The sequence below is a fragment of the Zootoca vivipara genome, chromosome 14 (genome assembly GCF_963506605.1).
Source record: "Zootoca vivipara chromosome 14, rZooViv1.1, whole genome shotgun sequence".
Lineage (NCBI taxonomy): Eukaryota > Metazoa > Chordata > Lepidosauria > Squamata > Lacertidae > Zootoca > Zootoca vivipara.
In genome coordinates, this window is record NC_083289.1 from 31,909,983 (window position 1) to 31,935,277 (window position 25,295).

Below are 25,295 nucleotides of genomic sequence, written 5' to 3' on the forward strand. Positions count from 1 at the left end.
CATGCGGAAAATGCGTGCACCATGATACGGGCGCACTGGCTGTAGAGCGCGACGGGTTCCTTTCGATCTTTCTCTCTCTCGTGCTCTTTTGGGAAGCGTCTGCAACCTTTCCCGACCGAGCACCGCCCGCGCTATGGATAGAGACGCCCCCACCTGCCGCTTCACGAGCCGAGCTCCGGCTCAGGGCTCTTTCCACCGCGGCGCCCAAGATCACACCAGGAACAGAAGGAGAGGCTCTCCGGGGCAAGTTTCTTAGAAAAAGGAAGCGGGCTGTTTACCGAGCAGAAGTGGGGAGGGGGGAGCGGTGCGGGGAACCTTTTGCAGTTTGCTGGGGGGGTGGATTCCGCGCAAACGCGCCCCTAAATCGGAGCTCTTTTTAGAGCAAAGAATACGAATTAGTGCGCAAAGCAGACACTTCGGGAAATCCGCTTTACAGGGCGAGGGGGGCAGCATCCCCCACCCCTCAGGAGACTCCCCCACCTCACATCGCCTGCCCCATTCCTTCAGGCGCCCAGCCAGAAGCTTGATGCAAAGTAGCATCGGCAAATGAAGGGCATGGATGAAATAGACGAGACGCCACTTGAAACTGACGAGGTAAGGCGTCTCGGCTTGGAACTAGCATTCCGGGCAGGCTTGAAAAAGACTCCTCACTCCCAAATAGGAGTGAAGGAAAAGAGATTGAATGAGTCAAACGGTCTCTCTCTCTCTCTCTCTCTCTCTCTCTCTCTGTGTGTGTGTGTGTGTGTGTGTGTATTTGTGTGTTTTGTGTGCGTTCTTGCCTGTTGCCATTTCTTCTCCAATTGTTGCGTTCACCACTTTGCGCATCTCCCTTATTATCGGACTGGCCTGGAAACGCTTCTCACTGACGCTTTAATGTTACGGCTGGTTTATTTATATGTATGTATAGGCGATGGGGGCAGGAGGGAAGGGAGGAAGGGAGAAAATATGGCCACTTCCCTTGCTCCTGTGAAGGAGCTCTGCGCAACTCAAAAGCTTGCGTCCTTCACGCACCGCATAGTTTAACTATGGAACTCGCTCCCGCAGGAGGCAGCGATGCCTAACAACTTGGATGGCTCTAAAAGAGGACTGGACCAATTCACGGAGGAGAGGGCTACCAGTGGCGACTAGCCACAATGACTAGGCTACTCGTCCTCTACAGTCGGATACTTCTGTATCCCAGTTGCTTGAAACCACAGAAGGGGAGGGTGCTCTTGTGCTTGAGTGCTGCTTGCAGATTTCCTTTGGGGGCATCTGGTTGGCCACTGTGAGGACAGGATGCTGGACTATGATGGGCCACTGGCCTGATCCAGCAGGCTCGTCTTGTGTCCTGCGTTTTGGATCCTAGCTGTCGCAGAGCATTTCGCCTGTAACATTTTCGGGGCAGAGCCCTGCCTTTGACTTCTGCGATGTTGTTACCCTGCAAAGCTCCCAGCGCTCATGGTGCAAGCCATAAGGCGACATGACTGCAGCAGCTCTTTCGTACTTCGGCGCTCCAGAGGATCCTAAGAAACGACCGCCTTCCTAAATCCAACCCACGCGCAACTTTCAAACGTCTGCTTTCTTTCTTCCCTCTTTTCAAAGGAGCTCCCTGGAGCCCTTCGGCGAGATGTTTCCCCGCCCTCCTTGCAAGTCAGGTGCGTTGTCTGTAGGGGGTACTGCAACCCGCTGGCCGCAGCCTATAAAGCGCAACAGGCAAATCCCCTTCCCCCGCGTCCCACCTCCTTCCCCCGCCGTCGACTGCGCTACTTAGAGACCTGGCGCTGGATATTTATTTAGTGAGGCGCTTGAGCAGGGAGAGCGAGGGTTTGACTTGCCGGAGCCAGGAGTCTGCCGGCTTCAGAGACAGAACTTTGCTGCTGCTGGTGGGGTCAAGGAGAAGACGACGCCTGTCCCAGAAGAAGGACGTTGTCCTAGAGAGAAGCAGCTGCGTTTGGCGACCATCAGCAGGACAATACGACCGGACCGGAGGAGACTGCAGGAGGGAGGCTGGCTGGACCTGGATTTTGAGGAAAGCTGGAGGGCAGGCTTGGAGCAGGACGGTCCCTGGAAGTGGGGCGGAGAGAGACCAAGCCAAGCCAGGTAAAGCAACAAGCACACGGTTGGAAGGAGGGCGGAGAGATGGGTAGAAGCGAGAGACTTCAAGTCTAGCGAGAAGGTATTGTGGCAAAAACTTTGGGGGACTGGGCTAGAGCCCCACCACCGAGGAGCCACCAGACTCTCTTGTGGCTTTGGCGAGAGCAGATTAACACGGACACACTCTTCTGGGGTGTGTAGAATGAGTCAATCCTTGGAACAATCTCAAGGTTTTTGAACAATTCGTGGCTGCTTAATTCAAGAGGATCAATTTTCTGACACTGGAGGTCACTTTTTGTGTGTTTGTCACATGTGGGCAACCCACACGTCATTGTCACCACCAATTAATAAAATGCATTTGTATTATTAATAATTATATTAATAATATTAAATGCCATTAAATATTAATGTTATTAAATATTTGTTTATTGTTTATTATTATTGAGCATTATTCTTATTATTGGTGGTGGTGGTATACCCAGAAGGAAGTTGCAAGCAGGGACTTCCCATCATTTGTCACACATTTGTGTGTGAGTTAGTCCAGCAAAACGTACTTCCTCTTAAACTGAAATGACCATTGTGTAGGGAAAAGGGAAGGCTTGGGCTGATTCACACATGCCTGCCCACCACTTGATTCCTGAACCCCCATTAACTGGCAACTGAATGTGTGAAAAGGTCCACACTTGACTGTCATGCAAACCTAGGTCGCTCAGTTGGCTAGAACATGGAGCTGATAATGCTATGGTTGCAGGTTCAACCCCCATAAGGGATAGCTGCACATTCCTGCATTGAAGGGTGGGCCTGGATGATCCTCGGGGTCCCTTCCAATGTTATGATTCTCTGTTTCTATGACTGGAAGATCGTGATCAGAAGAACCGCTGGGTATAGGGTGGTATATAAATCCAATAAATAAGAATAAGAAAAGATCTGGCAGGGGTGGGGAGGCTTACCTGCGATGGTGCAATTCACACATGCAGGTCAGTGCATGATCCCAGTCCCCTTCAAAGCAGTGGAAGTGCAGGTGTGAAGCAGTCCAAGGAGCACTGGGTGCATTTCAGCTGGCTTACACATACACAAATGTCATTTCATGTACATTTGGGAACTAGCGACTGAGCATTTGAATTTTGCACCAGAGATGAAATTTTGTTTGTGATTTGCAAGTGACCCGCTCAGGACTGCAAGCCACCCTCTTGGTGCTTCTATCACTGAGTGATGGGGAAAGGCAGTAGTAGCTCAGTGGTTAAAACATCTGCTTTGCATGTAGCAAGGTCAATGCCCAGCAACTCCAGGAAGGGCTGAGAACGTCTCCTGCCCCAAACCCTGGAGAGCCACTGCCAGTCAGTGTAGACAATGCTGAGCTTAGCGTAAAGCAGGCTGTGTTGAACTAGGTGGACTATCAGTCAGACTCAGCATGATGTCGTCAATGAAAGGCAGCTCCCTATGTTCCTAACATGCAATTTTTAAAAACAAAATGAAATGCTTTCAGACTGCCTTTCCATATACTCAGATGTGTGAATGAGGCCCCTTTCTGTGCAGTGTGGAACAAGCATGCATACGTCATGTTAATTAAACCTGAATAAGCATCCAGTATTCAGAATTACTAATATTTTTTTTCTGTGATGGCTCCCATCAAGCAGAACTCCCTCCACCGGGAAACAAATGAGACCCCCTTTGTGCTCCTATTCCTCGGAAGATCAGTTAAAACCTTTAAAATATTTTAAATGGTTATAACCCATCCTGGGACCTGACAGTGAAGGAAGGGTAATTAATGGAATCATTATCATTATCATTATCATTATCAATAAACACAAATCCTGAATGTGTTTTGCTTTCCCCTAAGCTGGTGAGTCCCCTAAGCTAGCTTTTCTGCTAGCTTTCATCTCAGTTCTTAAGCTGCTAAATATTTTGATTTCCTCTGGTGCTTTAAATCACTGGCGATGAACCTCCAGCTTTTCAGATGTTTTTGGACTCCAAACCTCCAAAGCCGGTTTGGTCAATGGGCAGTGGCTGATGGGAGTTGTAGTTCAGTGACATCTGGAGGGCCACAGCACCCCCTTGCACCCTACTTTAAATGAACTTCTAATGTTTTGTTTTATACTGAAGTCTTTGGTATCTTGGTATCTTGTTTCCGTCTGTAAGCTGCCTAAGGGTCTGTTTGGAGATGGTGACTCAGCGGAGGCTGGTTCATAGGGCCTCAGCCTGTCCCTATTTTGGGGTCTTCCTAAATAAAGCTCAAGAACCTTTTGCAATCTGGCGACCCATTGCAGAGGTGGCACTGCCGGTCAATTTCCTGCGCTGCCTCTGTCTCAGTGTTGCATCTTGAAGAACGCAGCATGGAAGTGGATGGGCACAAAACCATCGTTCGTTGCCTCTGTCATTGGCTCTGGTGCCATCTACTCTATGGGCTCTCTGCCTACCACCCATCCCAAGAGGCACAAACCACCACTGCCACTACTTCAGGGCTAAGGTGAAGTGGCGACAGGACTGCTTGGCCCCATGACTGTGAGTGCCTGGGGCTGTGGGTGCCATGCAGTGTGCATGGCCCTGGCACCAAAATTTGTGGGTGCAGCCCAGCCCCTTCATGGGGAATTGTGTGGGCGCTCGGGTACCCAGGTCCCTAGGGAGTGTGGAGGAAAGAATTGCTTTAGTGTAAAACCCAGCAAGCAAACAACCCAAGAAAACCCATTGGAATATCTTTCTTGTGGTGTGTCTCTTCTCTGTGGCCGTGACTGCATCATCTTTAGGTTCTGCATCATAGGTATAATTCGTGCAATGCAGGGGTGAACTAGATGACCCTATGGGTCCCTTCCAATTCTACAATTCTAGATTTTTGTTCTCTGACACTTAAGGGTCCTGGGAATGCCGGATTACACTTTAGACAGAGATGTCCTTTACAGCCAGGGCTATATTTTCTAGAGGGAGAGTGAATTTTTTATTTGTTGCTTTGTCCTTGGGATTGGAATTTGAAACCTTATCAGCACAGCCTGTTTGCAACCTAATTAAATGGCTGCTTCAACTTCATCCATTTTTCTTATGACTAAAAAGGCTGAAGACAGGAGATAAGGCAGGTCAAATGGCATGCGCGCACACACACACACACACACAAAACAACCCTTTTTTTTGCTTGAGTATTCAACTCCAGGAAGAATTATTTTTAACTCAAAATTATGCATGTAAAAATAACATGTAATATTAATCATAAAGAACTGCAATTATAAATTGCTCTGAGTCTAAGGAGGATCTGGTGGATTAAAATATCAAAGGGAATAACCTACTAAACCTCAGCAATTCCACCAGAGCCCAGAAAAAGCAAAGAATGTGAGGGAAGGGGTAGGATTCAGCACCCTGTGTAGGGAGGGGTGAATCTGTCAGCTTGGGTTGCTCTCAGTTTCTGATTTTTCCCAGTCTGAAGTATAGTTCTCCACTTTTTCACATTTGTTCATGATTTTTTAAAATAAAAATACCCATAATCCTCATAAAAATGCATAAAAAATAGCATGAATTTCTTCTAATACATACATTCGTGTATGCAATTTTGCCTAAAATGCACATTTTTTTGTAAAGCATGTTCCTCTTCTATAATACATTTGTGTATGCTATTTTTTTTGCTAATATATGCATTTCGATGCACATTTTACTCTAGTATACATGCATCTTTCTACACATTACTAATCCGAAGAAATGCATTGCCAAAAAAATCTGGCAAAGTGCAGTTTCCAAGGGATGGCTGTGTATTTCTGTTTGTGTATTGGTTCAGAAAGTGCGAATTATATAGGTTCATTCTAAAATGCAAACAGAATTGAATTTATCCCCCATCCCTAATTCTTAGAACCTCATTTTCTGCACTTCTGAGAAAGCAAATTTCTAATCCCTATAGTTGTTCCTGAAAGTCTATGAGAACAGCAGGGAGCTAATTAAGACATCCATGGGTCAAAAGTGTTTTAACTTTTAATAGATAAAGAGTTACAGAAAGGGGAGCGTTTTAAAGAGAGAGCGGCAAAACTCATTGGCACATGGCTCACTGAAGATGAGTATAAACCTATTGTTACAGGTGTCTTGCAACAATTTGAACTTGCATAAGCTGTTATAAAATGGGTGTTACATTGGCTACCTTAAAGTCCTTAGGTACGTAGGCTGATCTGAAGGACAAGTTACATATTTTTGTTAGAAGATCAGCAGTTGCACATTTGAGTTGGCTGAGAAGTCTCAGGAGGATGTCATGTGGGCCTGGTGATTTGTCAATTTTTTATTTTCTATTAAGCCTAGAACTTCATCTCTCATCACCACTGTTTGCCTTATTTCCCCAGACCAACCTTCTGAAAAGGCCCTGGGATCTGCCCAATATCTTCCACTGTGAAGGCAGATGCAAATACTGTAGTTCATTCAGTTTCTCCACAATCTCCTTATCCTCCTTTAGCACCCATTTGACTTCCCTTGTCATCCAAGAGTCCAATCACCTCCCTAGACAGTTTCCTGCTACTAATATATTTAAAGAACATCTTGTTTATTGTCTTAATGTTTTCAGCAATGTGTTCCTCACATTCTTTTTTAGCACGCCTTACTGTACAGTATGCCTACAATTTCTTTCTTTCTCTTTGCCAAGGTTTTCGTGTTCATTTTTGTTCTGTTCATTTGGACAAGACTTGAGGGAAGCCTTCTCACCTCTAATAGCTTCTTTGACTCTGCTCATTAACCATGTGGCTGTCCTCTTCACCCTCATAGTACCTTTCCTGATCCTCCATTTGATTGTCTAATACTGTGTTTTTAAACGACTCTCAAGCATTTTGGAGTGATTTGCACCTTTTGATTCTGCCTTTCAACTTCCTTTTTATCAATCTTCTCATTCTGGGGAAGTTCCCTTTTTAAGAACCAAATGTGACCGTGTGGGCTTTCCTTGGCAGCTGGCTATTTCCATGTATATTTAATTTAATAGTGCTATGACCACTGTTCCCAATTGGCTTACCCACACTTACATCTCTCACCAGGTCTTGGGTGCCTCTCAAAATTTGGTCTAGGGTGCCACCCTTCTAGTCAGTTCAAGCACTAACTGTTGGCTCACCCTAATAGCCTTGGACGTTGATGGATCAACACGTGGTCAATATAAATAACAAAAATGTGCATAGATGCAGAGGTTCTCCCCATTTACTGCCCCAGAATTCTTTGCACTGTAACATTCTTCCTTCCATGTCTACACTCTTCCTTCAGTGCAGCATTTTATAAGTGTCTCCTGAGAGAAGGACTGTAGATCAGATGCATGCAGAAGAGCCCATATTCAATCCCCAGCATCTCTAGATAGGGCTGGGAGGGACCCCTGCCTGAAACCCCAGAGAGATGCTTCTGGTCAGCATAGACAATACGAAGATAGACCATTGCTCTGACTTGGTATAAGGCAGCTTCCTATGTTCCAAACCCTGAGGGTGAAGACTGGGATCAGGTCTGGTGAGTTACTGGAATAGGAAGCTGCCTGAGTCTGGTACTGAGCTGGATAGACCAAGGTTCTGACTGAGTTTCCTGTAGGGGAAGGGGCCACCAGCTCAGGGGTAGAGCACCTGCTTTGCATGCAGAAGGTCCCAGGTTCAGTCCCTGGCATCTCCAGGTAAGGCTGGGAGAGACCCTTGTCTGAAATCCTGGAGAGCCACTGCCAGCCAGTGTGGACAATACTGAGCTTGATGGACCAAAGGCTTGACACGGTATGAGGCCACCTTCTCTTTTCCTTTGAGAGAATGATCCAGCAACATCCAAGGCTATTATGGTGAGCTCATTTTGTTCACAGCTCCCATATTCATTTTTATTTGCAGGAAAAGGTTGATGGGAGAAAACAAAACATCTGCTTAATTCCTAAATAATTGCCAGCCAGGGTAGCTAATTATTTTGGTGCATTAAAGCAGAATGCGCAAGGCAGCTGTTTAATACATTTTAAACTGGAGAGATTTCTGAACATGCCCACCAATAATCTTTTCTTTTCATGTTTCTGTTAATTTTTCTCTCCCCCAGGATGAAAATGCTGAAGGATTCTAGGTTTCATCATTCTTAAGAAACCACATTGAGACAAGGAGCATGGATCCTTTATACTTCTCCACTGCTTTCCTCAAAGAAGCTATTGCTCCAGATGATAACTTCTCCTTTTTGGCTAACACAACAAGCAACACGACTCTCGTAGGGTTTTCCATTCCTACCAACATCCGCTCTGTGCTCATTCCAATCATTTACCTCATGGTTTGTGCCGTTGGGCTGAGCGGGAACACCTTGGTCATTTACGTGGTCCTGCGTTATGCCAAGATGAAGACCGTCACCAACATTTACATTTTAAACTTGGCAATCGCTGACGTACTCTTCATGCTCGGCTTGCCATTCCTGGCTACCCAGAATGCCATCTCCTACTGGCCATTTGGGACTTTCATGTGCAGGCTAGTGACAGCTTTTGATGGCATCAACCAATTCACCAGTATCTTTTGCTTGACAGTCATGAGTCTGGACCGCTACCTTGCCGTGGTTCACCCCATCAAGTCTACCAAATGGCGTCACCCAAGGTTCGCCAGATTGATCAGTCTGGCAGTCTGGACTTTCTCCTTCCTGGTGGTGCTCCCAATGATCATATTTGCTGATGTCCAGGAAACCTTTGACACCTGCAACATGAGCTGGCCTGAGCCAGTTCAGATCTGGTCTGCAGTGTTCATCATTTACACCTCCGTCTTGGGGTTCTTTGGACCTCTGCTGGTGATTTGCCTCTGCTACTTGCTGATCATCATCAAAGTCAAGTCCTCAGGGATCCGAGTGGGCTCTACAAGGCGCCGGAGGTCGGAGAGGAAAGTGACCAGAATGGTGGTCATCATTGTGGTCGTTTTTGTTTTCTGTTGGCTTCCCTTCTACATTGTCAACATCATCAACCTGATCTTCATCTTGCCGGAGGAGCCTGTCTTGGTGGGCATCTTCTGTTTTGTGGTGGTTCTTTCCTACGCCAACAGCTGTGCCAACCCCATCCTGTATGGATTTCTTTCTGACAACTTCAAGCAGAGCTTTCGGAAGGTCCTGTGCCTCCGCAAAGGAAATGGCATTGAAGACGGCGACCCAACCGAACATCGGCAAGAGAAGAGCAGCCGCCTGCAGGAGGCAATGCTACTCCAGAGAAGTGTGGAGTCCAATGGGCACATGCAGATTAGCAAGCTGTAGAAAGGGACCTCCATTGCCTTCAAAAGAACTGGAACTTGCTTGGAGCACATTATGGTGGCAAATGCCGGCAAATGCCATGGGCATGATAAGAATGGACTTTGCCAAATCCTGTTTCCAGGGTGTACAAATATTTGCTTTCTTTCCGCCTTGCGCAGAAATGCTCTCCTCTTCAACATTACATCACGCAAGCAAGACCAGAAAACAGGGGTGGGGTTATGCAGATCAAGGGGGTGGGGCATGCAGATAGCAGGAGGCTTAGTTCTCAATGGGGAACACTGTTGCTCCACCTCAACCATTGGCTTCATAAATAGGTGGAAAGGTAAGAAGGCCTGGATCTTTCTACCTCACCCCAGCCCATCAAACATGGTAGATATATCTCCATCATGCTTCATGGGCAAGGGAGACATATGCCAGTCCCCAATGTTCTACACTGTGGGCTGATGGGAGTTGTAGTCCAAGAAGCTGGAGGACACCAGGTTGGCAATGGATACACTAGTGCAGGGATCCCCAAACTTCGGCCCTCCAGATGTTTTGGACTACAATTCACATCATCCCTGACCACTGGACCTTTTAGCTAGGGATTATGGGAGTTGTAGGCCAAAACATCTGGAGGGCCACAGTTTGGGGATGCCTGCACTAGTGCAATCCATAAGCGGAAACCACAACAGGATTGGACAGACTTGATTCTCAGTGGCTAAGTTAAGCTGGTATAAAATGGATGGAAATTTGTAGTATTGATACATAGAATGCATTGTAAATCCTGCCAACCCTAACACACCACATGACACTGTCCCCAGGTATGTTTCCACAGCTCTCTTGAGCATGCTAAAATCCACCTAGCCATTCCTGGTAAAACAAAGCATTCTCACATCTTACTTACATGCTTCTAGCGGCCTGCTGTTTTGCAGGTTGCTTCCAGCAGGGGCAGAAGGGACATCATCCATCTCAGCGGCAAACCTGAGCAAAGCAAATTTGAAGAAAAATGTTCCATTTTGTGTCCTGCTTTCCCAAGGGTTTTTTGCCCTGCCATTTTTCCTAAATCTAGCAGCACCCATTATCAGCACCACTAGAAATCCGTTTGAATTACGTAGGAAGCAGACTTTAAGCGTTGCACACCAATGCTAGTTGGAATAATTTGGGTGGTGATTTGGGGGAAAGGAGTAAATTAATTAAAACTAAACCAGAATCATGGAGTTGGAAGGTTCCCAAGGGTCATCTAGTCCAACCCCCTGCAAATGCAGGAACATCAGCTAAAGCATCCATGATAGATGGCCACCCAAGCTCTGCTTCAAAACCTCCAAGGAAGGAGAGTCCACAACCTCCCGAGGGAGTCCGTTCCACTGTTAAACAGTTCTTGCTGTCAGAAAGTTTTTCTGAATGTTTAGTCGGAATCTCCTTTCTTGCAACTTGAAGCCATTGGTTTGAGTCCTACCCTCCAGAGCAGGAGAAAACAAGCATGCTCCCTCCTCCATTTGACAACCCTTAAGATATTTGAAGATGGCGATCATATCTCCTCTCAGTCTCCTCTTTTCCAGGCTAAACATACCCAGCTCCTTCAACCGTTCCTCATAAGGCTTAGTTTCCACACCCTTGGTCACCTTGGTTGTCCTCCTCTGCACATGTTCCAGCTTGTCAACATCCTTGTTAAATTGCAGTGCCCAGAATTGGGCACAGTATTCTAGGTGTGGTCTGACCAAGACTGCAGACCCGTGAGTGACAGTGGGGTGCAAGGAATCCGAATCAACAAGCATTGCACCAGCTCCTGCAAGTGGCAGTTAAACCATGGACCAGCACGGGCACTGTCCAATAGCATCAGCAAGTCTAATGCAGAGCCAGAAGGCCTACTTCTGAGCAGGAAGAAGCTGTCCTGCAGGCTGCCGGAATTGAGTAAAGCTCGGACCATGGGACTGGAGCATCAAGCTTGCTGCTGCCTCTGCTTGTGAGGGCTGAGGGTTGTTATCGTGGTGAGTCCATCACTGGAAAATGTGAGTTCCTTCAGTTCTGCAGGGTGGCACAAATTCCTTGGCGTATAGCCTCAGGGGCTCTGTCGGGGTGCCCAGTTTCCTACGATCCTGGCTCTGTGGCAGAGTTCTCTAATGAGAATGTTTTATCTGAATCTCGCTCTGGGAACTGGCAGGTTCCACTTCCCCTCCTTAAAAGCACAAGAACAGGTGTAGGGAGAGGGTCTGGCAGTGGTCACATGCAAGCCATACATTTAAAATGCTATTTTGCCACTTTAAACAGTTTCAGCTTCCCCCCAAATAATACTGGGAGCTGCCATCCATCAAAAGTGCTGAGACTTGTTAGGAGATACTTGTACAGTATTCCCTTTCCCAGAACTACAGTTCCCAGAGTTATCTGGGCAGGGGGGATTGTTAAACCACTCTGGTCTGGGAATTGTAGTTCTGGGAGGGGAAAAGGGCTCACCTAACAACTCTCTGCACCCTGAACAAACAACAATTCTGGGGGTTCTTTGGGGAAAGACATGGCTGCTTAAAGTGCTCAAAGCATAAGGTGTGGGTGTGGCCAGTGTGGCAATTTGCTCTTCTTTGCAGCTAATTCTGCATCTGCTAAGGTCTGTCCTTAACAACTTGGTACTCCAATGTGCCAAACTTTTTCTCGCTCGTGCCCAGGGTGCACAGCTAGATGTGGTCCAATGCAATCTTGCCTTGTGGATAAGAGGATTTTTAAATGCACACACCTATAATGTGTTCCTTTGCAGTGTTATCTTCTTTTTTTTAAGTCATGTCATCTCTCCTCTCAGCACTTGTTTTCTTGCTTCTGAAGTGTGTGTCGTCTGCTGCTGTTTTGAAATGCCAGGAACCAGATTTGCTGTAAATAAGGGTCAGGCTGCAGCCTCCCGATGTCCTTCAAAATGCTTTAAGAATAAATATACAAGGTGGTTCCAAACAAGGTGTGATGGGCGTGGGCGGCGGTGTTGTGCCACCAACCTCCATCTCTGTCCTATGTCTCCCTGGTAACACCTAGCAAAAGAAGATGGGAGATGTGATCCTCATTGCTTCGAACATTTCTCTGCTTCATCTTCTCTCACTGTCTGCTGCTCTTGGAGGGGGAAGAAATGTCAAGTATGATGGAAGTGTGTCATGCATTACATTTTTATGGAGAGATGCGGGTAAGAGAAAGGTGACAACCACACACCCACACCCACAATTTTTCCTAGGGCTGCAATTTATATTAGGGTAATCTAATTTTTCTTTAGAATTGATTGTGTTATATATAACCCATTAAAATGAATGCATCTAAATTAGTCATGCTCATCAATTTCAAAAGGTCTGTGCTTAAGACAAACATTGAACACTACCCATCAAAATGTAAAAGCCTTGGATCTATTCCAAAGGCACTCTACAATTGGGAAGCTCTCTCTCTCTCTCTGTGTGTGTGTGTGTGTGTGTGTCTACTGTCACCCTGAGGGCCACATTACGTCCTCAGGAACCCTCCAGGGGCCATATACTAACCTAGGCAAATGAACCACCTCCAAATTTCCCATGTCACACCTTATTTGTGAGGATCATACTTTGCACAGAAGTAGCCCAGGAAATCCTCTGGGCTCTTGGTTCACTCTGTACATTTCACCTTTCATACGAAGCTGTTTGTTGAATGTGACCATACTGTTTTTACATCTGAGAATGATTGTGTTGTCCTGGCAAGATTTTGTGAATTCATGTGCTGGTTTGCTGTCCAAAATATGGCTGAGAATTTAAATACTATTTTCAGATATTAAAATGTGAGTTAAATGATGTTCTTGCAAAGTGGTCATGGATTATTATTTTTTCCTTCCTTCCCCTACATTTTACACTTCCTTCGGTCACAGAAACCCTGCAATATCAACATGGTATCTCTGGGCTTGTTATCCCAAAGGGAGGCGGGGAGACTAACAGGCATTAAGGTTGTAGCAGTGTGCAAGGGGGGAAACAACATCTCCATTCATTTTTGTCATTGAAACTTCCGTTCATTTCCTGTGCAATTCCATGCAAACCTACACAAAAATAAGTTCAATGGGACCTACACCCAGATAAGTGAGCGTAGGATCACAGTCTTTGTGCTTGATTAGTTAGAACTGCATTAATCTCATTGCTGAATCAAAACTAATTCATTCCTAAAAGCTAGTTCATTTCATCCCATCCATTTGTGTTTGCCGTTAATTTCAATGGGAGTACCTGACAGCCTTCTACTGCCCATAACTTTGGTGTTTTCTAGCCTATCATACAATTTTCAGGTGCCCTCCTCCTCCTCCTCCTCCAAGATATCAGACCTGCAAAAAATGTGCAATGTTTATCTATCTATATCTATCTATCTATCTATCTATCTATCTATCTATCTATCTATCTATCTATCTATCTATCTATCATCTATCTATCTATCATCTCCCTCCCTGTTGGACCAGTAACATACTGATGGGAAACAATCCTACATTTTTTTATTGCAAAGAAAAGATCACCAGAGACTATCCTCACCCATATATAAACAGTCTGCTTCATTACTTATACAAATATCACACTGACATTTACTTGTTGAATAAGGATTTAACCAATTTCCACGAAAGGAAATACAGGAAAAACCCAAGGTGGGAGAGGGAGAATTGCAGAAGTCCTAGGCAACAAATGGTCAGAAAGAGAGAGTTATGTGAGCTGTCTTCACCAAATGAGTCAGTCTGTATCACATTTTAAGTAGAGGATTTCTTCAAATCCTGCCATACTGGGGGGAGGGGATTTGGAACTGGGGAGAGCAGGAATAGAACCTATATTGTCATATCACTCAATTGACACTAGTTCCTTTCCCACCATTTTGATCCTGCTTATCCTTACTGGGGAGGACCTCCCCACTGACTTCATGCAGAATCAATTCACAATGAGCTTTGATTTTCAGAATGAAACCAGTTTCTCAAAAAGCACTTTTTCAGACGCAAAAAAATATGTAATAGTAGATCCAACCTGTGTGTATGGACTACATAGAAAAAAACAAGCACACAGTCTCTGTTAATGCTAGAATAAAATGTCCTGGGTAGATAGCCTTGAAGTTGATAATATTATTTTTAAGCACTTCAAAAAAAATAAAAATGAATGCTCTGGAAACAGGTTGCCTGGAGGAGCCTGGAGTCATAGTGTGTGCAGGATTTCTGACTTACCCCTTATGGCCTCATCTGTTGATGTTGGGCGGGTTTTTTGGTTTTGCAAAATTGCTCCTCCTAGTTGGTTCTGTTAAAACAGGAGTGCGGAAACTTTTTCAGCCCAGGGGCCACATTCCCGCCTGGAAAACCTTCTGAAAACCCTACGACACGGGTGTCAAACACAAGGCCCGGGGGCCAAATCCGGCCCGCCAGACCTTGTCATGTGGCCCGCCGAGCGCCCCAGCCAGCGGGACCCAGCAGCGGGACCTTGCTGCTGAAGCGCCGTGCCGACAAAGTGCCGACAAACAGCTTGGGCCGGGGGGGGGTAGAAAGGCGGCCGGAGCAGCGCTGCGTGGAGCGCCCTGAGCCACAGCAGGAGAAGGAGGAGGCAGCTTGCTGGGTCAGCGCCCAGCAGCGCCGTACTGAGAGTCCCGAGCCTCTGCGACCCAGCAGTGCTCTGTAGCACTTTGAATCCTCCTCCTCCTCCTGCCATGGCTCGGCGCCTGGAAACGGCTGCTGCTGCTGCTGAAGCACAGACAAAGCACCCAGCAGCGCCGCATGGCAGGAGGAGGAGGATTCAAAGTGCTACAGAGCACTGCTGCGTCGCAGAGGCTTGAGACTCTCCGTGCGGCGCTGCCGGGCGCTGACCAGGCAAGCTGCCTCCTCCTCCTCCTCCTGCTGTGGCTCGGGGCGCTCCACGCAGCGCTGCTCCGGCCGCCTTTCTACCCCCCCAGGCCCCAGCTGTTTGTCGGCGCTTCTTTTCTGTTTGTCGGCGCCACAGCAGGAGAAGGAGGAGGCAGCTTGCCGGGTCAGCGCTCAGCAGCACCGCACGGAGAGTCCTGAGCCTCTGCGACGCAGCAGTGCTCTGTAGCACTTTGAATCATCCTCCTCCTGCCACGGCTCGGCGCCTGGAAACGGCTGCTGCTGCTGCTGCTGAAGCACAGACAAAGCACCCAGCAGCGCCGTGTGGAGGAGGATTCGGATTCAAAGTGCTACAGAGCACTGCTGCGTCCCAAAGGCTCGGGACTCTCCGTACGGCGCTGCCGGGAACATGAGCTCAGCAGCAGCTCAGCCTCACGAATGTGCAACTCTGAGGCTTTACGCACGTCTCCTAAAACGGACACCTGCTGCCTCACGCTGCACAGGAAATGCTTTTTGCCCCTGGGTCCCTTCGCGCTCTTTTCTGGCGCTGAGTCAAGGCAGCGACCCCCCCTTCCCTTTCTTTCTTCCTCTCTCTCGTTCTTATTCATTCTTTCCCTCTCCTTCCTTCCTTCTTTATCTCTGTCTTCTCTCCCTCTTTCTTTTTCTTTCCTTCTTTATTCCCTTCCTTCTTTCCTACTCTTCTTTCTCTCCCCTCTTTCCTTCCTCTCTCCCTCCTGCTCCCTCTTTTCTTCCTTCCTTCCTTCCTTCCTTCCTTCCTTCCTTCCTTCCTTCCTTCCTTCCGTCCTTCCCATCTTTCTTCCTCTCCCTCATTCTTATTCTTTCTTTCCCTCTCCTTCCTTCTTTATCTCTGTCTTCTCTCCCTCATTCTTTTTCTTTCCTTCTTTATTCCCTTCCTTATTTCCTACTCTTCTTTCTCTCCCCTCTTTCCTTCCTTCCTCTCTCCCTCCCACTCCCTCTTTTCTTCCTTCCTTCCTCCCTCCCCTCCCCTCCCTCTCCTCAGAAACATAGGATGCTGCTTTATACTTCTGGCCCTTAAACCCTGGAACCAGGAGAACAGCTCCAGTGAGTCAACCTCAGCCAGTCCCTTTGGTGAAGGGTGGTGGCTCACTGGCAGAACATCTGTCCTGCATGCAGAAGGACCCCAGCATCTCCAGGTACCAGTAGCTCTGCAAAGCTCCTGCATGAAACCCTAGCAAGCCTCCACCACCCAGTGCAGTTACCAAAAATCATTTTTCAATAAATTGTACAATAATTGTACATTTGAATATCTACTTGCCATTATTCTGACTATGCTAGTTATTACTTACATTATTACAAAAAAACAGTAATAATTGAATGCAGTGACAATAATTTATGATAATAAAGAGTGGACACATAGTCCTACAGATACAACCGGCCCTTTGAGGGTGACCAAACTGCTGATGCGGCCCCCGATGAATTTGAGTTTGACACCCCTGCCTTACGAAAAGGAGATTAGATAAATTGATGGATGAAAATTCCATCCTTAGACCTGGCATTGTTCAGGAATTCTTATTTTTTTAAAAAAAACCCAGTGTGGTTTAGAAATCAGTGGTTAAAAATAGAGCAGTTTTGAAGGGTTCAGTCAGCAATCTTGCTTCAAGATGATGTACCATGGCATAGACAAAAACCTGATCTCAGGTACCATTGTGCAAAATTTGGTGGCGATAGCTTAAAGGGTGTTAAAATGCAGACTGAGCAAACAACTTTCTAAAATATACAGTGGAGTCTCCAGCTACAAAAACACCACCACTCTAAATAGTAGATACTAGAGACCAACAAAAAGGATTAAAAGCAGGAGGACGTTCATAGCTCAGTGGTAGAACATCTGCTTTGCATGCAGAAGGTCCACAGTTCAGTCTCCTGCATCTCTAGGTAGGGCTGGTAGAGACTTCTGTCTGGAGCCCTGAAGAACCACTGCCAATCAGTGCAGAGAAGACTAAGTCAGTTGGACCAATGTTCTGCATGTTAGATATTCCCTATAACGAGGAGCCAGAGATGCAAAGCTGGGAAGGAGGTCTAATAAGCGAACAGCTCCTGCAGGACTCAAAACATTTGGCACAAGCTCTGTATGGATTTCCCAAACAGCTTGTTAAATAGACCTAGAGCAAATCAGGTTGCAGCTCCAACAGCTGGGAGCTCTAAGACCTTAAAACAAACTGAGCCAGAAAGATCCCCAATAGACTACTCATCCTGTTATGAGAATTATAAGGCCTAAGATACAAAATAAATGTTCATAAATGTACCAGGCAAACACATACATAAATATATAAACCACATGTCTGAAACAGGACAGGAAAACAGTCCTAAAGCCATTTTGACTCTTTCAGTGACCTCAAATATTCCTCTGGAGTTTGGATGGAAATGGGAAAAAGCCTCCCCATTGTCTGTGTGCTCAAAAATATGCCTTGAGGGCACATTTGTGTATGAAGAGGGTGAGCCTGTGACCTGGACTCCCGGAATTGAGTATTTATCATCACAAAAGAACGGCCAGGCAATTCAGGTAAACCCATTAACAGGTCTCCTGCCAGACAGGATTCTACCAGTACTTCTGTGATGTATGTATGATGTATTGGGGGGGGGGTGTCTTGAGCTACAGGGCTCTATATAAGGGCTTGCACACCATTGTTCTAGGTTCCTCCTCCCTCCTGCATGTGGTGAGTGAGGACCCTGTTGCAATAGTTTAATGAACACCATGCTTACATGCATATCAATATTCTCCGGTTGGCCTCTGTTATTTTCTCCTACCAATAGAGAACCTACATAAGGACTCTATACAGGCTCTTGGGTACCCCATAAGGGAAAAGGAGCAGTTATTTCTTATAACAATTCTGACACGTCCCTGTTTCTTCAGCCAAGCTTAGGCCCTGCTCCTTGTCCCACTCAGCCCTCCCAGGGTTTCAAAATGGGAGCACATCCGACACTCGGACACTGCACATTGAGAGCATCCCACTGCTACCATGTGATTAGCAGGCATCCTCCCACCAGCTGCTTAATTAAGAATGAAAATCACACCAACAAATAAGCAGGGAAGGAACTGTGCAAATAATTAATTGCCTAATAAAATAATGCCCTTTGGGTAAGCAAATGTTTGTGCACTGCATTGCAAATATACACTACCTGACCTTGCAGTTCAATGTCATGTGTGCCACTGGGATGAAATACCAACTTCTCCTAGACCAAAGGTGAGGAACTGTTGGCCAAGCTGGATGGAGATGATGGGAGCTGGTTGGACACCATTTTGAATCAAGATGGAGGATTGCACCTTTCAAAATTGCCCTGATTTTAACTACTGATTTTAAAACTACACCAATTTGTTTCTTTCTTTCTTAGAATTCCTGAGCAACTCTGCATACAAGGATAGTGTTACATTAATAAACCTGTGGAGGTAAACTACAGTTCTTTGGGATGGGGGATAATGTGCTTTAAAGGTATGGTTGCTACAATGTTTTAATTATTTACTTGTTTTTATCCTGTATTTTTGGGACGCGGGTGGCGATGTGGGTTAAACCACAGAGCCTAGGGCTTGCCGATCAGAAGGTCAGCGGTTCGAATCCCTGTGACGGGGTGAGCTCCCGTTGCTCGGTCCCTGCTCTTGCCAACCTAGCAGTTTGAAAGCACAAAGTGCAAGTAGATAAATAGGTACCGCTCCGGCGGGAAGGTAAACAGCATTTCCGTGCGCTGCTCTGGTTCGCCAGAAGCGGCTTAGTCATGCTGACCACATGACCTGGAAGCTGTACACCGGCTCCCTCGGCCAGTAAAGCGAGATGAGCGCCGCAACCCCAGAGTCACCCGTGACTGGACCTAATGGTCAGGGATTCCTTTACCTTTACCTTTTATCCTGTATTTTATTCTGCCTGAGATCTTATAATGAAGGGAAGAAGAAGAAGAAGAAGAAGAAGAAGAAGAAGAAGAAGAAGAAGAAGAAGAAGAAGAAGAAGAAGAAGAAGAAGAAGAAGAAGAAGAAGAAGAAGAAGAAGGGGAGGAGGAGGAGGAGGAGGAGGAGGAGGAGGAGGAGGAGGAGGAGGAGGAGGAGGAAATGAAACCGCACCCTTGATGATTTTGAAAATGGGCCTTGTATGAATACATTCCCCCCCCCTTTCACGCTTCATCTTCCCTCTGCCCAATCCATTTTGTTGTCCAGAGACAACTCTCTGACGCAACAGCTCTCACAACAATGCACAAAATCAATACACAAAACGCAGGTTGTGCGGGGTGGAGGCAGCTTATGAAAACAGCATCTGTTGTGGTTATCTTGATGGCTAAGCTTGGAGCCAAGAAGAGTCAAGTAACACAGACTCCATCAATGGCTTTTAGATAGTTGGTTTCTTATCAGATCCCGTGGCCTGATTTTATTGGCTGCAGCCCGGTAATGATTAGCAAATAAATGACACAAAGAGGGAACTTTTAATGCAACAATCTGGTCTGTGAGACATAAAGATAGCCATTTTTCACAATTATGCAAGGAAAGAAGAATCACCTGAGACAGGCATTTATTTAATGCTATGAATTGCTTGCAAAGATGTATGTGTGCGCACATATACAAACAGTTCATAGCATTAAAGAACTGGGAGAAATCAGGCAGCTTAGCTACAAAAAGGTGCATAAATTGGATCTGCTGATAGAGGCTCCGATTCATGACTGAAACCTCCTCTGGTACAAATCTGACGCTGACACAAAAGCCATGCTCATATATTGCGGGGGGAAATGAAAATTTATTGTTCCCCACCACGCCTGTTTCCTCCCCTCTGTCTCCCCACTTCACTTCCCCTCCACCCCCAAACTGCACATAACAAAAATGTCTCCGACTGAATGTAACTGACCTGCATGAAGCACTCTATGATTTCAAAACAGAGAAACTGAATGTACTAAACTGCTACTCATGAAAATCTTTTTTAAAAAATCATTTTTTTAAAAAAAAAACACTAGGAGAAGGGGTAAAACACAACTGAAAAGAGAAAAACAGTAGGAGGGAACCAGATAATGTGCATAAATTAAATATATGAGGCGGAAATTAATGGAAGCCAATTGAAACAACTGCAGGCTTCTTGTTTTGCCTGGAGGCAGATAATAGCTTCCTTTCTCCCAGACTGCTAAATGGTGGGGAAAGCTCCATTGGGTTCATCCATTCTAGGCAGATATTGTGTGCTCTGATTCACAACGGCTCCCCAGCAGTGCTGTGGCTTAGAAGTAGGGAAGAGCTTCTGTTCGACATCAGCTTCAATCCGTCTCAGCCACAGGGCCTGAGGCAGCTGCCTTGGGTGCAGAAGTCCAACAGGCTTGTGGATGAACTGAAGAAGGAGCAGGAAGGAAATAGTATCTGAAGAAGCACACTACATGACAACAGTATTTACTGAAGAAGGAATCTGCAAAGGATTCTGTTGCCCCTTGCACTGGTTCAAGTAACTTATTACAAGCATTGCTGCTTGAGTCCCAATAATCCTTGCTAGACTTTTAAGAAGATAAAGTTGATCGAGAGGCTGTGCTTACACTTAAATGGGGGCAGTGGGTCATTATAAGAGCCGGGTAACACAATCAGATGTTTATTAAAGACAACCGACCATTACGCAAAATGCAGCCTTTAAAGTAGCATATAACATTGCAGCTTCAGTAGGAACAATTATTCAATGTGACAAGCTAGCAGCTAATAATCCTAGCAGGTCTCAGAGATGTTACAGCATCCAGATATATCGCCACCTGCTCAGTAATAGATTTATTAGGCTCCTCAAGGAAGATACTCAAAAGGAGCCTCTAAGGATAGACCAAGAAACCTCCTCATAAGAGGATAAATTATGTGTTCTCTAACCCCTTTGATAAAAAGGAGAAGAAAACTTGACAGACTCTTTCAAGCTCTTTCAAGTGGTTGCAAGGGCAGCACATCTCCTTGAAGGGAATGGTGTCAATTCTGCACCTAGGATCTTAGAGGGCAAATTGTTAAAAACTGTTCTTATGTACTAGAAAATTTAGATATGGCATATATTGTCAGGCCCAGTGAGCTTGATAAACATGGCCCATTAGCTGAGGCATGTAACCCTTGTACAGCCATATATTTTATTCTCTGTCTAACCACATATTCAGCTTGCACGAGGTAGCAAAGTAGTTTTCCTCTACTATCTCATTTTCCCATTGCTCAGCAACATGGAGGTCTCTCCTCGAGTAAGGTGTCAGAGGGGGAGGAGAGCCAGCAGGACTGGGACTGTGTAGCAGGGGCAACCTCTGACTTCTCTCTGTCTGCGTCTGCTCTCACACTGTGCCTCTAACCCTCTCCTGGAAGCTCTTCCTTCTCCCAACCCTTCTTGATCGCTCAACCCCCCTGCTTCTAGCACCTCCCAACTCATCCCATCCCCAGACTGCTCTTCAGTGTCGTCTTCTCTGTCCTCCCTGGGAGGGGCTCTTAGGTGGGGGGGGGGCTCCCACCCCTCCTCCTCATCCAGCCACTCCCTGACAAACAATATGCAGCTGGTCCTTATGGGGATTGAAACTGCAACCTTGGCATTGTCAATACCATGCTCTAACCAACTGAGCTATCCTATGTGCAAGGAGGGAAGAACCTTTTTTTGGGGGGGGAGACCACTTAGAGATGCCACCTGAAATGAAACAGTCCAGGAAAAGCATTACCAATGGATTCTGCGACTCATGGAGAAAGTTGCCTTGTGCTGAGTCGTCGTCATCACCATCATCATCATTTATTATTCATACCCCACCCACTTGGCTGGGTTTCCCCAGTCCATTGGTCCATCTAGTCCAGTATTGTCTACAAGGACTGGCAATGGCTCTTCAGGCAGGGGATATTCCCAGCACCACCTGGTCGTGTTGGGGATTGAACCTGGAGCCTTCGACATGCAAAGCAGGTGTTCTGCAACCAAGCTATGATCTTTGCCACCAAACTACGGGATTTTGTCTTGCTGGGTCCTTCAAAGACTTCTGGATCTGTTTGAGTACATACTTTGGATTCTCCTGCAGCTAATTGTCTGTCATCTTCCCCCCCCCCCCAGCCCCAGCACTGAAGGTGAACTGATCTTCTTGGATGATCCATTGGTGCTCATTCAGCAGCAGATGGATTGTACTCCGTAAAAAGCATCACATTGGTGGGGGGGGGAGGCGTGAACACAAAGATGACTTGCGTCAATGGCAGCTCCAGTCCTGGCTGGCAACGTGTGCTGCATCCCTCTGAAATAACCTCCCTCGAACGATTCCTTTAATGTTGCATGCTGTAATGCTATGATCTTTACTGGGTCTGTGCCGCATAATAAAATCCATATTGCATTGTATTGTAATTCTATGCTGCTATTGCATCAGTTCATCAGCATTTCTCCTCTCCGTGTGGCACTAGAGCCTCCAGAGGGAGGAGAGGTCTTCCATCATGCCCAGGCAACACCTGCAGATCTGGCAAAGAGACAGAGGTGCCAAGGTGCCAAGCTATCCGCTATCGGGGTGGCAGGAAGAAAAATAAAAGATTTGTCCGAAAAAGAGAGGATTAATCCTATTCTTGGAGGATATCAGTGGCGACCAGCCACAATAGCTATGCCTCTGCCTCATTGGTCAGAGGTAGCAATGCTTCTGAATGCCAGTTCTTGAATGCCACATGGTAAGAGAGTGCTCTTGTGCTCAGGTCCTGCTTGCAGGTTTCTCAGAGACCACGGTGAGGATGCGGAGCTAGATGGGCCACTGGCCTGATCAACTGAGGACTTTGAAATCCTGGATCCTCCTTCATAATAGAGCCCTATCCCCTAACTCTCTCCTTTACGACCTTCTAGGTGATAATACAAGCAATAACCTATCACTGACTTGTAGGAGAAAGCTGAACTCAATAGGACTAAAGATAGCTGATTTTGAAAACACTGACCCCAAAGACGCCTGGAAAATTATTAGAAAGACTCTTATAGGGAAAAGCACTCACTACGTACTTGAGGTGGCGGGGCGCAGCACCTGCTCCCCTTTATATCTGAACCTCCCTATGTCTAGAGACTTTAAAGGGGGATATATGGCAAACTTGAAGAGTCAGGAAGGGTGCAGGCTCTTCATGTTGGCTAGATTCAACCTGTTCCCCTCTAAGGAGACAGAAGGAAGATATCTAGCTCTCCCCAAAGCCGAACGTTTATGTAAACGCGGGAAGAATGAACCAGATACATTGGACCACATTTTCTTTTCCTGCAATTATGGTATCAATGCGAGAAGGCGATTGCTGGGTGCTTTGCAGGTGGATGCATCGATCGCTGCATTGCCAACTATTCAGGGGTTACTGTTGGATAATAATGATGGAGTTACTTTAGTGGTGGCTGAGTTTTTGTGCTCGGTTTATGCAGAGAGATTGGGCCACTGTGGGAAGGGCCAGGGGATGCTAACTGAAAATTGATATATCGTTTTAAAATATTAATTTAATTAATATGTATTTTATTTCATGAAGTCTATAACGTGAATATTTTATCCATAATTTTGTTCTGAAGCTCCTGAACTTGTCATGCCTAATAAAGGTTATTGATTGATATTTTGACAGCTGGTTGACCACGGTGAGGATGCAGAGCTAGATGGGCCACTGGCCTGATCAACAGGCTCTTTTTCTGTTTTTTAGTATGTCCAATACTTTAGGTCTACCCTAAAGCCCCACATCTTACAAAACAAGGAATATGGAAAAGGGAGACCGCTTGGAAAACATATCCCCTTCTTAATTTATTTACTCATTGCTAAACTGATCTTCTTAGCCATAAGGACTAGACACTTGGAGTTTGAAAGAAAGAAAGATGATATTGAATTCTGTGCTTACACTATGTCAGCAGTGGGGAACCTGTAGCCCTCCAGATGTTGCAGAACTCCAAGTCCCATCATCCCTAAGCATTGGTCACGATGGCAGGGGCTGGTGGAAGTTGTTGGACTATGTTGGACTATGTGTTTTTGGAAAGAGGAAAAATAGAGCTGTGCCAAAAAGGATTAAAAAAATCAAAAAAATCATTCATTCAGTGGGTGGGTGGGAGCAAAACAAGCCCCTCCCTGGTAAAAAGAAGAATATATCCCCAAAAATAGGATATAATTGTTGTGTCCCTATTCGGATGGCCAAAGTTTTGCACATATGCTCCTTGATTTTAAAACTTTTAATTTCAGAGAAATATTTGCCCCTGCCCGAGATAACAACAGAAAATTGGTCCCCATATTTGTTAGGGAGCTAATACCGTGTTTCTCATATTATAAGACATGTCTTATATTTATTTTTTCCTCAAAAAAACACACTATGGCTTATTTTCAAGGGATGTCTTATTTTTTTCCTCCTCCTCCTGCTGCGGCCGGCATTGCTGCTGTGCCTATCACTATGTCTTATTTTTTTCGGGGTATGGCTTATATTCCTTGAATGCTTAAAAATTCTGCTATGGCTTATTTTATGGGTATGTCTTAAAATATGAGAAACAGGGTATTTTGGGGGAAACTGTGAGGTGCGAAGGCAACAAATTTTGAAGTATGATGTCTCCACTGGATGGAAGAATCCTTGATGGGCTCCCACCGGGTCATTATTCCCATGTTTATTCCTGGTGTTTATTTAGAGGTCTTTATACAGCAATAAACTCTTTACCTGAGCCAACTGCCCCCTGACTTCTGCATATGATGCATTTCCTTAAGGGCGGAAATATTTACACAGATTAAACCTTAATAGCTCCCTACAGATTAGATACCTCCCCACCCCACCCCTAATCGACACTAATTGGCCCCGCAAGAAAACATTTATGACCCTTTTCCATTTCCACCTTTTGGCAGAGGCAGATGTCTCTCGTTCGCCTAGACAGTATGCTCTACATACATATTGGACATGATAATCTCTTTTCCAGAGTGATCAGATTGTCCCTTTTACTCTACAGTGGAAACAGGCCAGTGCATTTTATCTCAAACACCGACGCCTCCTAGTCCATATTAAAGTGCCCTCGCATTGCCTGAGAAGCACTGGTGCGTTTATTCTGATAAAGAGAACTCCACACTTCTGTTGAAAAAAAACTCCACACTCCTTCTCAATTCTTCACCTGCAGACTCCTTTTTTATTCTTAAATACAGTGGTACCTCTACTTAACGAACTGAATGCATTCCGAACGCACATTTGTAAGTCGAAAAAATTGTAAGTCGAATCCCATAGGAATGCATTGGGAGAAAAAAAATTCGTAGGTCGAAGCAACCCTATCTAAAAATTCGTAAGTAGAAAAAATCCTATCTAAACCGCATCCAAGATGGCGGACGGAGCTCCATTCGTAAGTAGAAACATTCG

At 45.8% G+C, this 25,295-nt stretch overlaps 1 protein-coding gene across 1 annotated transcript; it reads left to right on the plus strand.

Annotated features, from left to right (window-relative positions):
* Positions 1 to 1,604: 1,604 nt before the first annotated feature.
* SSTR5 (somatostatin receptor 5) lies at positions 1,605 to 12,987 on the plus strand. The gene is made up of 2 exons (XM_035131306.2): positions 1,605 to 2,079; positions 8,068 to 12,987. Exon 2 carries the CDS (start codon positions 8,131 to 8,133, stop codon positions 9,241 to 9,243), a length of 1,113 nt encoding a protein of 370 aa, XP_034987197.1. The 5' UTR covers positions 1,605 to 2,079; positions 8,068 to 8,130; the 3' UTR covers positions 9,244 to 12,987.
* Positions 12,988 to 25,295: the final 12,308 nt, after the last annotated feature.

Bases quoted from the DNA above. Each gene is read 5' to 3' on its own strand.
- SSTR5 (XM_035131306.2), top strand. From the start codon at position 8,131: ATGGATCCTTTATACTTCTCCACTGCTTTCCTCAAAGAAGCTATTGCT.